General features: G+C 37.2%; 2 protein-coding genes across 3 annotated transcripts in view; one reads left to right on the forward strand and one right to left on the reverse strand.

The window, feature by feature from the left end:
• Window positions 1–13,459, forward strand: part of LOC5564742 (plexin-B) — a 177,726-nt gene that overhangs the window by 47,559 nt on the left and 116,708 nt on the right. The gene's annotated exons all lie outside the window — the stretch shown is intronic.
• The window catches only part of LOC5574833, a 76,555-nt gene continuing 70,365 nt past the window's right edge, over window positions 7,270–13,459 (reverse strand). The window contains exons 4-5 of the mRNA XM_001661603.2: window positions 8,613–9,385; window positions 7,270–8,541 (exon numbers count right to left, since the gene is read on the reverse strand). Coding sequence (XP_001661653.2) covers window positions 7,570–8,541; window positions 8,613–9,385 — 1,745 coding nt within the window. The 3' untranslated portion in view covers window positions 7,270–7,569. The remainder of the gene's footprint in view (window positions 8,542–8,612; window positions 9,386–13,459) is intronic.

Raw genomic sequence — 13,459 nt, forward strand, 5'->3', positions numbered from 1 at the left:
CAAAGATGGCCGGCACAATGGCCGACTTGTCCCCCTACTCACGTTTTCAAAGGCACAAAACTGGAGAAATAGTTGGCAAACGTTTCTGATCTTCTTGTTTTACGCTTTCTGCTAGTGCACAAAACCAAAATGAAAAGTGCACTGGTGTTGGGTGCTTTCTTCGCGAGATTTGTGCCTTTGAAGTTAATGTGAAATCTTAGAAGTTGATTCCAAACTGTTTCACCTTAACAACCCATTACATTTCATTTGTCGTAGCAGTTCAGAATTTTTACAGGTGAGTTAATTTCACCTGTTTATACGAAAAAAAGGATTTTTTTTTCTGGTAGTTTAATGAGCAAATGAGCGAGGGTTTTAATTATTTTCTACATTGTTTAACATTGTTATTGATAAGAATGGACGTATCCAACTAAAATAGTAATGTTTACCACATATTCTAGCATGGCTTTGTCAAAATAGAATAAGTGAATTTAAAAAATCTTGGTAGGTTAATCAGGAAATCTTACTAAATACTAAGATTTATTAAATTCACTTATCTATTCTATTTTGACAAAGCCATGGTATAATCTGTGGTAAACATTACTATTATAGTTGGCTACGTCCATTCTTAAAACTACCCTTGTATTTCAGAAGAATTTACTCTATTTATAGTACATCCCAGCATATTACTGGTACCGTAATTTCGGGTTAAATTGATCATTTTTCATGGTTTTTCTGGTATGCTTTCTGAAATGTTATCAAAACTATACAACTAAATGGATGAAAACAAGTACGACGGTGAACTTTATAACCTTATTTACTTAAATTTTCTAACAAACGTGATGTTAGTACTAAAAATAACCTTTAAAATAAAAATTCGGGAGATACCATTTCGGGGTGAAATTGATCACTTGTCAATATGATTATTGTTAGTTCTAAAATCAACTCTACATACTTAATTTGGGCCTCCTGAATCCGAATATGTTTACCAAATTCTTAACAAGACAATATTTATGGAAATAATCATTAATTAAATATCAAGAATACCACGGGAAACGCCTGAATGTAGGCAATTTCCAAAGAACATTCAGCAGAAATTCATTTTTTTCAACAAAACGATCAAATAGGTACGAATTTTGATGATAAAATCTGCTTTGGGGATATATTTTAAGCACCCTCACCAACTTTCAGGCTAACACCATGTCAAAATCCTTGTTTAGAACAAGAAGTTTGTGAATGTTTATCATTATCGCACCAAACATAATTCTTGAATTTTACATTATTTTCGTTGAAATAGACATCCTTTGACACAAAAACCTTCACTACACACAATTCGACAATATTTAAGACAAACAACGTCCATTTACAATAGGTTGAATTGATTTTGGTGCACTATTAGTAAGATTGAAAATCTCATTACATGGTGATCAATTTCGCCCTACTGATCAATTACACCCGAATTTACGGTACCGTAAAACGGGGTAACTTTGATAATGCGGGTAACTTTGATAGTGCGTAACCCACCGCATACTAAATGAAATATCATAATTTCTGTTAATCAGTTAAGCAAAACGAATGCAAAACTAAAGAATATTAGTATCACACTTCATGTAAGAGCGGTTTTCATTTAAATCAAGAACATTTTAGGCTTTTTATACGAATTTAAAAAATTACACAATTTTAGCATTTTCAAAACGCTTACAAACAATCTGTTCTACGATCACTATTTGGTGTAGTTTTGAATAGTTGGCCACTTATCTTTGATAGCCTAGTTATCATAGAACTTGAATACGGTCTCAAATCTCTTAGCGAAAAGCATATTCACAAACTGGGGCCATTTTTGTAATCTAAGTCAGAAATTTCCATATAACGTTAAACGCCTAGAGGTATGCAATGCCCTACAAATGTTCGTTATTCATTCAATTTTGTTCGAATCATACTCCATTATCAAAGTTACCCCATAACAGAAAACCAACTTTCGATTATATGAAAAATCATATATCCATTCAAAATGAATCTTTTGCCAATTTATCGACTGTAATCGATAGCTAGGATGCCAGTACTTGTTTTAAAAATATAAATTGTAAATCTTTGAAACAACATGTAAAAATATTCAAGTTTTCTTCGAAAAAACTATCAAAGTTACCCCGTTTTACGGTACATTATTTTTATCAATCTGATTTAGACTGCAGTCGTTTTTTCGTCTGTACTCCACGGATCCTATATCTACCCTCCTCTCCCGTTTTCAAAACCAGCCTCGAGAAGCCCGATGATCACCCCTTTTCCACCTTTTATCCTCGGTGTTTTCTCGCTTCTCTTTTTGTGCCGTCCTCTCTCTATCATGCAACTTTTTTTGCTCTCATCGCTCTTTCTCATATTCTTAATTTGAAGCATGCTGCGTAATGTTTTGATAATGGAAATCATGCAGAAGCTCTTTATACATACTTTAGTAAGGCTTTTGATCGCATTGACATTCCTATGCTACTTTTGAAACTAAAAAAAAAATAGAATCGAACCATGACTTTTAACATGGCTTGAAATCATACTTGACTGACCGCCAACAAATAATCAAATTCAATGGTCAATATCACCGTCAAAGGAAATCAATCTTTCACTTCACTTTTCTTGTGAAAAATCTTGCCGTTAGGTATTACCGTATTTGATATTTGCGTTTCAGCCACACACAGCAATAACATATTTTAACTTTGTTCTTTCCGTTTTTATAACCTTAATAATTCCTATTAAATCTGTTTTAGATTCCTACTACTAAAAAAATATTTTAGGGGGTTAATTTGTATTGGCAATTTTTGCCAGATCAAAAATGCGCTTGATTTTACCATTTTTTTGAATCGATGTTCCGAACATTCGTTCCTATTACAGGGTGTCTACTTATTTACAGAAATAGAATTCCCTGATATTTCCAGGTTTTTCCAGGTTCTGGAATATAATTCCAGGTTCAAGAAATTATTAAAAATCCATAAGTGTTTGGTGAATTTTTAATATTAGATGATTAAACATTTGTTTTCAAAGATAGGAGTTTGGCTTTGAAACACTTAAAAAAAGTGTAACGAAAAGTATTTTCAAAAAATATCTGTTTGTTTTACGTGTGTAAACAACTCAAGAAAAAAAATGGTTATTTTGTAATAATTCCACGAAAACCAAGAATTATTATCAAATGATCTGAAAGTGCCTGTCATCGTCAAAGTCAGATATTAACAACGATTGAACTTAAGAAAAAAAAAAAGACTTCCCTAAAATGGTATTCACTTTTATGAACATCAAAAACGTACTCGTGCCATTACGATTGCTCGTTGTGCTGTAAATTTTATTCACATATTACACCGATAATATTTCCAGGAGTTTGATTTGTGATGTTTAGCGAATTCTGTGAGTAATTCTGCCAAGAATTTCGTTTTAGATACCTTCATGAACTCGATCTGGAATTTTTCTAAGGATCAGAAATCCGTCCAATAATCGTTTCATGATTCAACGAATCTACAAGTTTTCCAAAAAATTGATTTAGATCATCTTCAAGAATTCTAACCTCGTTCAGAAATTCCTCCAAGTTTTTTGATAAAGTATTTAAAGATCAAGAGATGTCTCCAGGAAAGGATCAAAGAAATTTGTCAGATTTATTGTAGAAAATTTTGAGAAATCCACAAGGAATGTCGAAATTTTGGATACTTGATGAAGCGCTTTCTAAGATTCTCCTCGTAAATTGCTAATATAACTGAAAAAAAAAACATTTCAATCTCTGAATAAAGTCTTACAGTCTTGTTTTTGAAGAAATTCGGAAAGGTTATAATTTTAATAATTACTATAGTGTTAACTGGTGATGAAGTTGAGAAGAATTCATTAAGATATGAAAATTTCATTTGAAAAATTATTCAAGAAATGGAACCACAGGAATCATATTTTGATAAAATGATGGAGAAATGCCGAGAGAATTTCTGGAGAAATTTTATAAGAAATCGCAAGTTAAAATTATCAAGATATTCTTGGAAAAGTTTATAAGTTTATAACTCCGATTTCACCGAACAATGCCTGAAGGATTTTTGGAGCAATTCCTGAGTGTAATCGTGAATAAATTAAAAAAAGGGTCCTTATGAAAAAGCTTAGAATAAATGGAAAATAAAGGCGTATAAATTAGTATAGGGTTTCTTGGAAAAATGTCGAAAACATTTTTTTTTTCAAAAACTCTGAAATAAATCTTAGTGGAAGAGCTCCTTTAGGATCTCTGCGAAACTTTCTAGAAGCTACAAAAAATCAGTGGGAAAATCATGTGATAAACGCTAGGTTTTTTTTCAGGATAATCTCTGTGAAAATTACTGTAAGTTTTTTTTTGTTAAGCTCAGGAATAAACCTTTGTGGAAGCGGTGGAAAGCTCTAGCAACTCTGGGCCAAATTCTTAAGAAATTCTTTTAAGCATTAATTGAAAAATTGTTGGTAGCATTCCTGGAAGTATTCCAGAAGAAATCACTGGAAAAATTACTAGAATTCCTGAAGCATTCCTCGGGGTCTGAGAAAAATATCGTTAAGAACTTGTGGAATAATAGTATTTGTATAATTTGTATAATAGTATTTGTAGGTTTCTCTTGAGTTTCTAGAATTTTGCATCAGATCTCTCTCTCTCTCTCTCTCTCTCTCTCTCTCTCTCTCTCTCACTCTCTCCGGCTGACGACGAAAACGGATTTTACGACTACGTTCCGTTTGATGGACGGCTCTTCTCCGACATTATCGACGTCAGGACCTATCGTGGCGCTAACATCGACTCTGACCGCTATCTGGTAATGGTCAAACTGCGCCCCAAACTCACTATCGTTAACAACGTACGCTACCAACGGTCGCCTCGACATGACCTAGAGCGGCTTAAGCATACGCGCACCACCTCGAGGCTGCATTAGAGGTTGAGCTGGATTAAGCCCCTCTTGAGGACTGCTGGAGAACAGTGAAAGCAGCCATCAACGGTGCAGCTGAGAGCAACGTTGGGTACGTGGGACGGAGTCGACGGAACGATTGGTTCGACGAGGAATGTAGGCAGATTCTGGAGGAGACGAAAACGGCAACAGCCTGGAGGAGACGGAGTGCGAAGAGATGGAACCGCTGGGCCGGTCTCAAGAAACGCGTAAGTTCTATCAGAAGCTCAACGCATCCCGCAACGGCTTCGTGTCGCGAGCCGAGATGTGCAGGGATAAGGATGGGAGCATTTTGATGGACGAGCGTGAGGTGATCGAAAGGTGGAAGCAGCACTTCGACGAACACCTGAATGGCGCTGAGAGCACAGGCAATGAAGGATGGAACAACGGAGCAAATGCCTTCGTCAGTACTGCGGGCGATGAAAACCAACCAGCTCCCACTTTGAGGGAGGTTAAGGATGCTATTCACCAGCTCAAGAACAAGCTGTTGGTAAGGATGGTATCTGAGCTGAACTCATAAAGATGGGCACGGAGAGACTGGCGATTGTCCGCACCGGCTGATAGGCACAATCTGGGAAACACTATCTGGGAAGGGGTAATATGCCCCATCTACAAGAAAGGCGACAAGTTAGATTGTGATAACTTTCGAGCGATCACCATTCTAAATGCGGCCTACAAAGCATTATCCCAGATCATTTTCCGTCGTCTGTCACCTGTAGTAAACGAGTTCGTGGGAAGTTATCAACAGTGCTGTTAAATGTCAAAATTTTGTAAAAATTAAAATGCTTATAGCACCCTTGCATGCGAAATATCGCATTGGCCAATATTGGCAACCGATAGTTATTCGGAAAAGGTCACCGGGAAAAACATTTTCCGATGACTTTTTCCACTAGGAGCGATGATATTAGCAATATTCAAATGTCAAAGTCACGTGAAATTCATGACATTTAACAGCCCTGGTTATCAAGCCCGCTTCGTTGACGGCCGATAGACAACGGAGCAGATCTTAACTGTACGGCAAATCCTCCAAAAATGTCGCGAATACCAGATCCCAATGCATCACCTTTTCATCGATTTCAAGGCGGAATACGATAGCATCGACCACGTAGAGCTATGGGAAATCATGGACGAGAACAGATTTCCCGGGAAGCTCACGAGACTGATAAGAGCGAAGATGGAAGGTGTGCATAATTGTGTGAAGGTTTCAGGCTAACATTTCAGTTCGTTCGGATCCTGCCGGGGACTACGACAAGGTGATGAACTTTAGTGCCTGTTGTTCAATATGGCGCTAGAAGGTGTTATGAGGAGAGCATTAACATCTGGGGTACGATTTTTACGAGATCCAGTCAATTTGTTTACTACGCGGATGATATGGACATTGTCGACCGAACATTTGAAAATGTGGCAGACCTGTACACCCACCTGAAACGCGAGGTAGCAAAAGTTGGACTGGTGGTAAATTGACGAAGACAAAGTACATGCTAGCTGGTGTGGCCGAGGGCGACAGGGCTCGCCTAGGTAGCAGCTTTACGATAGACGGAGATACTGCCGTTCTACGCCTACTTATCCCATGTTCTATGTAAATTTTATGTACCGCGGGACAATTATGCATAGAACGGCAGGATACGTTCGAGGTGGTCGACGAGTTCGTCTACCTTGGATCCTTGCTGACGGCTGACGTTAGTCGTGAAATACGGAGGCGCATTAGTGTGGCCTCCACAAGAAGCTGCGGTCAAAAAAGATTCACACCCTCACCAAATGTACCATGTAAAAAACGCTCATAAGGCCGGTAGTCCTCTACAGGCATGAAATTGTGGACGATGCTCGAGGTGGACTTGCAAGCACTTGGAGTCTAGGTAGGCGGATCAAAAGCGTATCGATTTGACGAGCGAGGGGCAGAACCGAGGATGAAGAGATGCAGCCATGAACCGAGTATTGTGGCGTGAAATTGTTGATTCAGTGTTATCTGTTTAGATGTTAACTAAATAAATTAAATGAGAAGCTAAACATCCATTACAAGATATACAAATTTCTATCAAATGAAAATGCACGATATATACGAAAAGGGTGCTAAAATTTAAACCGTTACACTGCACTAATAGCAATGGTTATGGAGAGTTGACTGCATTTGCCATTGAACTGCAACTTATTTATTTGATGCAACGTCTGTATCACAATTGCAACGGAAAGATCAGAATTTAGAGGTCTTTGACAAATCTATACAAGTCCAAAATATTATCTAGCCCGGTATGTCTTTTACAATTCTGCATCCTGATCCGTCCACCTTAAACAAAATCAAATAAACTTCCAGCATTTACAACGCCTATCGACAATACATAAAGGGAACTGTTCTTTCAATGTAACGAAAATGTTATAATCAATATACTCAATACTGGTTATATTACAACAAATGTGTATCGTATCGAATTCACATACTCTGAAACATTATCCATTATGAAGAGAATTACAAATTATACCGTTAATTTTAGCATCAATGCATAATTTACTCTTTGTATGACGGATTTTAAATTATGAAAATGTATTCTTATTTTTCCTAAACTTAGGAATCGTATATTCTTTGGTAAGTTGTCATTTTGTATAATTTAACAATGTGAGCCATGTACATTAACTATTCCATTAACTAGCGGTTGTTGTTTTGTTTATAAATGCTTATTATTTAAAGGCTCAATTTTTGCATGTACAAACACAATGCTCTATGAATTAACTCGTACTGTTCAGAATTCTGTACCATTCCGCCACGCTGCAGCCTAAGATTACAAACGATACCGAGTATATCTACACAAGTTTGGCCGTTGCTACTCATCAATGGGCAACTGGGCTGTTGGGCGGCATTTTGCGCTTCCGGTGGTTCAGATTCTAAACTTTCTAAGTTCTTTTCCACAGGCTTATCTGCTGTTTTATGAGCATTAGAAGATGAACGCATCTGGCTTAGACCATTTATAATTGCTAGTAAACAGCCTGTCCGTCCAATGCCTGCAGAACAATGTATAATTGGCAATGAGCAAATCCGTTCATCGTTTCCTACTCCATCAGGACCAAGGTCAAAATCTTTGGAACAATCATTGTCAAGTATATCGAGACTCATATCTAACAGTACATCTATATCCTCCGGAGATCGATGATCCGGCCAGTCGGGGAACCAATAATGATAAATTGTATAAAAACTGCGTTTTTCGACTTTTGCTGCTTCATCTTGATACGAATACACCACCAACAGTTTACGCATAGTGTAACCATTTTTACGACATATACCAATATTTGTGATAAGAAAGTAATTAAAATCAGTGCTGGATTCGATAGCTTTGACCTGGTGGGTTTTTATGGTTTCCTGCATATCGGCTAAAATACTATCTCTATTATCAAGAACTACCTGCGCGTTCACGTTTGGTACATTACAAAACACCACTGAATCGTTAAGCTCCTGGGGAAAATATACAGTACATTTCTGCCTATTGTTTTCAACAAAGTCTGTTAGCATAATTAATTTCTGCTCAACGTGGAGATAGTTTCCGTCTTTACGTGGTGATGTCTTTTCGACATTTTGCTGCACCATCAGCCAAAATTCGTAGATAGTGTTCGCCATTGGACCTTGCGTGGCAATGTAACTATTATTGGTATAATCCGAGCCCTGGAAATGAGAACAATTAAAAAATTAGTACATATGCTTACATACACTATAACCATTTTTTTACACCCTACCTTTATAAAATTGGCATTGATGTACGGTTCCAAGTGAGCTCCAGGCTCAGCTTTCAAAATCACTCTAGAATGTTCATTTGGTAATATCGTTTTGTATCGATTTTTCGATTGCGATCCAAAAACTAATGGCTTTTCTTGGTAATTAGTCGGCAGATCCCAAAACTCCTGGTGTATGTTGAGAATCATTTTCTTCTGTTCGTCGTCGGTTAGTAGTAAACTATCGTCACTAATCGGCTCCACAATAGAAGGTTGATCGTTGGATTTCCCTGGTTCGTCAGAAACGTTCGTAACAATCGATAAGGTTGTGAGTTTCACATCATTGTTTGCCCCAGTTAGCACATTATCGTCCTGCGATTTGTCGTAGTTGCTATAGCTTTTCTTAAATATATGGTGCAATTTTTTCATGTAAGACACCGACAGCATATTGGATGCGTTTTGTAGAAACTGTATATTGGCTAAGTATATTTTAAAATCTTCGCTTGTAGTCTGGGGACTCAGCGGCTTCGTAGTTATCTTACGCACATTCGTGTTGCTGATGCTCATCGTGTTGACCCCTCCTGCAAGCGCATCTGCACAATTACAGCAGCAACAGTCGCAGCTGGTGAATTGTGTCAAATTATTGGTCGATGCCGTAGAGGTGACTGTCGATTTGAATTTGAACATATCATTCGTGGTGATGCTTAGCTTATCATTTGCCTTGCCACCTCTATTTTCAGTACACGAACAATCAGCATTTTTCGATGAAGGTTGTTGTTTCATATCATCTATTGAGCCTAAAAAAAGAAATATAAAATAAATGGATCGAACTAAAGATAATTTTTTAAAAGTTAGGATGTAGTGAAGCAGTTTTGTCACCACCCGCCCATGATTTGTTTCAATGTTCTACATGGTAATGAAAAGTTAATAGAAATTGTCTAAACTCTAAATTATCGAAATCATAAAAAAATAAAGTTGCTGTAAAACAATAGTGGTTTGATTATAACTCATTAGTTACACTATTGGATCTATATACTATATACCAATATACTATACACGCAGAATAGTATTGTAGGGTCCAATCTAAGAACCCACCTATTAGAAACAACAATTCTTGTTTGAATTGAATCAATCAATCTGATGGTTTTTTGAAAAATCAAAATTTTGCTCGATTTTCATTTCAACAAATTACAATTGTTATTTAAAAAATATAATTTTGTTGGATAAACAAATATTATTTGCTACTGTCGCCATTTTGTATTTATGAGATAAATAGAAAAGTTTGATACGAAAATTATAGTGTGCTGAAAAGTGAAGCCGAAGTGTCTATGCGATATTCGGTAGCTGCTGATTTTTAGATAATCTTCGGTAAGTTTACATTCTCCGGTTTTAATTTATTCATAATGCATCATTATTTCAGTAATCATATGACAAAAGGCTGCCAAAAAAAAGATTTTTCTAGTCATGATGGCAATGACGATTCACACCGAAAGGAAGGAAAGCTGTAATTAAAAAAATGTTTAAATTGCAAATTAATTGTATTTCAGAATTTTTCAAATTGATTCCGACCGGTTGCTTAGTACCTGACTAAATCATGGCTTTTTCAAGGCAGAAATCTGTAACCAGACCCCTGAGAATGTATTTTTTTTATCAGAAGGCCGGCTCGAGAGGCACGTTCTCCGCCATTTGGGAGATTTGTGCCATCGCCATATTTGAGCCTATTTCATCATCTACCCGATGGGAGAGGAAAGGGAAGGGAAAAATGTGAAGAAATAGGAGTGGGTTCCCTTGAAGAGGGAAAAATTAATAGGCGGAATGAGAGCATGTAGCTCCATACCACAATGGGTTCAAACAGCGCCCTAAAAAGGGCACTGCATAACGCATGAGCGTAAATGGAGCCTATAGCTCAATACCACAGCGGGTTAAGAATAACAGAAGGTCCTGAAGATCCAGGTTTCTGAAATCAGTTTCACTTAATAAGTGTTAACCAAGTAATTGGAATCGCAATTACGCGAAAACTGGACAGTTACATGTCAGGTGATAAGAAGTTCCATAATCGAAATTACAACTATCACACACAAATGTATCAGCACGCTGAATATTTGCCATGTGATAGTTGAGTCGGCAGTTGGCAGTCAAGGTTGTTGTGTCTGCTTTGACAGTTTTGTTAAATACTTAGCCACCTTTGAGGATGGCACAGTAATGTACAATTTTGTTTGACGACATGACTCAAAATTAATCCAATATTGCTTGTGCTGAGTGTTGCGTCCACGCATTCGAACATTTGAAAGATGTAACGTGTTCGGTGTTAAATACAAACCCTTCGTAAATCATGGTTCGTTTTAACTGAGTGAATTGAGTGAATGTTGAGATCTCGAGGAATAAAATAGGATCAGATTGATCTGTGACTCCTGAAAAGTCGAGTTTTTAAAGTTATTGGAAAATCCGAAAAAGTGAATTAGAAATTTATATTTAAGTTATAATAACTGAATTTAACAACTGGCGACGAGCATGGGATTGCTTGACAAGGAACTTCAAAAATCATTACTTATGTCTGAGGAATTGACACTAGCTGTGATTGAAAAAAGATGATTGAGCAGTGAGGTGGCTAACAGACAGACAAAGGCGATGACGGGTGACTCAAAAACATGTAACGTAATTGTTCTTGCTCAACACAAACAGCAGCTTATGCGCCACTTCCTCAACCGAGGAAGACTGCTGATGCTGTTATGGTCCCGGCTTTGAGACCCTCTACTCGGGCGAGTTAGTTAAATGGCTCAAACACTACGACAAATCTTAAACCCATTCGCTGACCCAACTTACCTGATAATTCCATCCCGGTAAACAAAGAAAATTCTTCAATCTACTTTCCCAATTCACCAATTCAATTAATTATTAAAATTATAAAAAGATCATTCCAATAAGGATTTCAACCAATGCAAAAAACGTTAACGATGTGCCTTATTTTGGGACCTTTGCACGAGATAGTTTCAAATTCATTTATTGGTCCAATTATGTTCGTGCACATCGATCTACTAAACGCTACCCTAACTTCTCTTAACCTAGGTTCTTCTTTTTTAGTACTTGCCGGCACCGGTGGTCCAACGACGCGTTGATCGGGGCCCCGACAAGGTTCAACTATTGGTCATTCGCTTCGCATGCGGGATTCACTCCTACCTTGCAATGGTTCACCACGTGGTTAGGCGTCGGTTTGCAGTCGTCGATTCGCAGCTCACTCGGCACCACTTCACTCGTAGATAATTTAGCCGCTTTGCCTCAGACGGGTTAGGCAAAACGTGATGGAATTCGACCAGTTGATGCGTTCGAGCAGTATTGCTGGATTAGTCGTATCGCAGATGAGAGGCGAGCGGAGAAGTGGTTCTCAGGAGAGCTTATTGGCGGTAATCCGACTGCAGGCCACACCGAGGATGCAATGCACGTGGGTGGCTGAAGGTGCTTAATCCGAGCCTACACGAACACCCTACGTTGTAGGGGTTTCCTGCAACGTATTAATTTAATTGGAGCCTACTTGTTTCAGTCACATTGGCTTACCTCGAAATTTACTAGGTAAATTACAACTAGCCCTCGGTTGTTCACGTGTGTTGCCTAAGTAACATGTACTCACTAAAAGTTAAGTCGGAAATTCAAATTTAAGTACAGACTTTTACTAGGTTTCACAAAGTCTTACCAATCTGAATATTACTTGAATTTTCTAGGCACTATTTCGGTTTAGATCACACTTGGAGAACAATTTTCAAAGTTGGCTTCCATATCAACTATACTGCACTTCTGACTACAGATTAGCTATAGCTTAACGCATCCACACTGGTAGGAAATCGATACTCAAGTGAGCTATTGTTGGTTTGGCCAAGCGCCACTACTTATTGTTTTAACAGAAACTGCCTAATCCATGCAGAACAAAGAATCCCCTTTGGTTTAACATTTTAAAGCCATTTGAGAATCCGTGCATTGCAGTATGCAAAGATTAAAGGCGCAATTTAAACACCAGGCAAAGCACTCATGCGAATAGAGATTAAGAGAACGAGAGAGTGGAGCCAATTTCAAAATCATTTTACCGAACGCACTCAGTAATTTTCCTTTCGCAAAGAAGGGCGAATAGGGGTTGTTGTCCGTGCTGAGCTTTTGTCATGCATTTCGCTTTGCGATGTAAGGTTGGCGATTGAGCATATTAGTCTAGTAGAACCGATTGGATTTAAGAACAAATTGGATCATTGGTTTTTTTAATGGCTTTACATTCTCGCCTATACGAAATGAAATAAAAATTTTGAAATTATTAAAATTTCAAATTTTTTATTAATTATTATTTATTTATTCTTTATTTTAAAGCTTAATATTGTTATTTTTGAAATTTAATGATCTTATTTCGCTATCGATGAACATATGTTTACTTGAAAAATCTAATCAACAAAAAGAAAACTTCAAATATTTTGTTCTGTGTCCTTAAAAATACGTTCGAATATTAGTTACTTTCTCAATACAATCAATCCTATGCTTTGCTAATTTCCATAACATTTGCTTCCTTAATTCAATTCAATTACCATCTATAATTACCGATTCACTCCAAAAATATTTGGAAATATACTTAACACTACCAACCAACATATCAGACTAACTACAAAAATATTTGAAAAAAAAAAACATATTATTCCTAGCCTAAACCACCTCAGAAAGATCTGAGAAATTTCGCAAAAGATTTAAGAAATTAACAAAACATCTTCCATTACTGCACTTTGTGTGCCTTTCAAACAAACGCTTACTTAAAGCATTCGTCTCATTCCATGAACGGGTACACCCGTCACCTAAAACTGACGAGGACATATCATCGCCAATTACAAAAAGAAAACATCGCT

Source organism: Aedes aegypti, chromosome 2, assembly GCF_002204515.2.
Source record: "Aedes aegypti strain LVP_AGWG chromosome 2, AaegL5.0 Primary Assembly, whole genome shotgun sequence".
Lineage (NCBI taxonomy): Eukaryota > Metazoa > Arthropoda > Insecta > Diptera > Culicidae > Aedes > Aedes aegypti.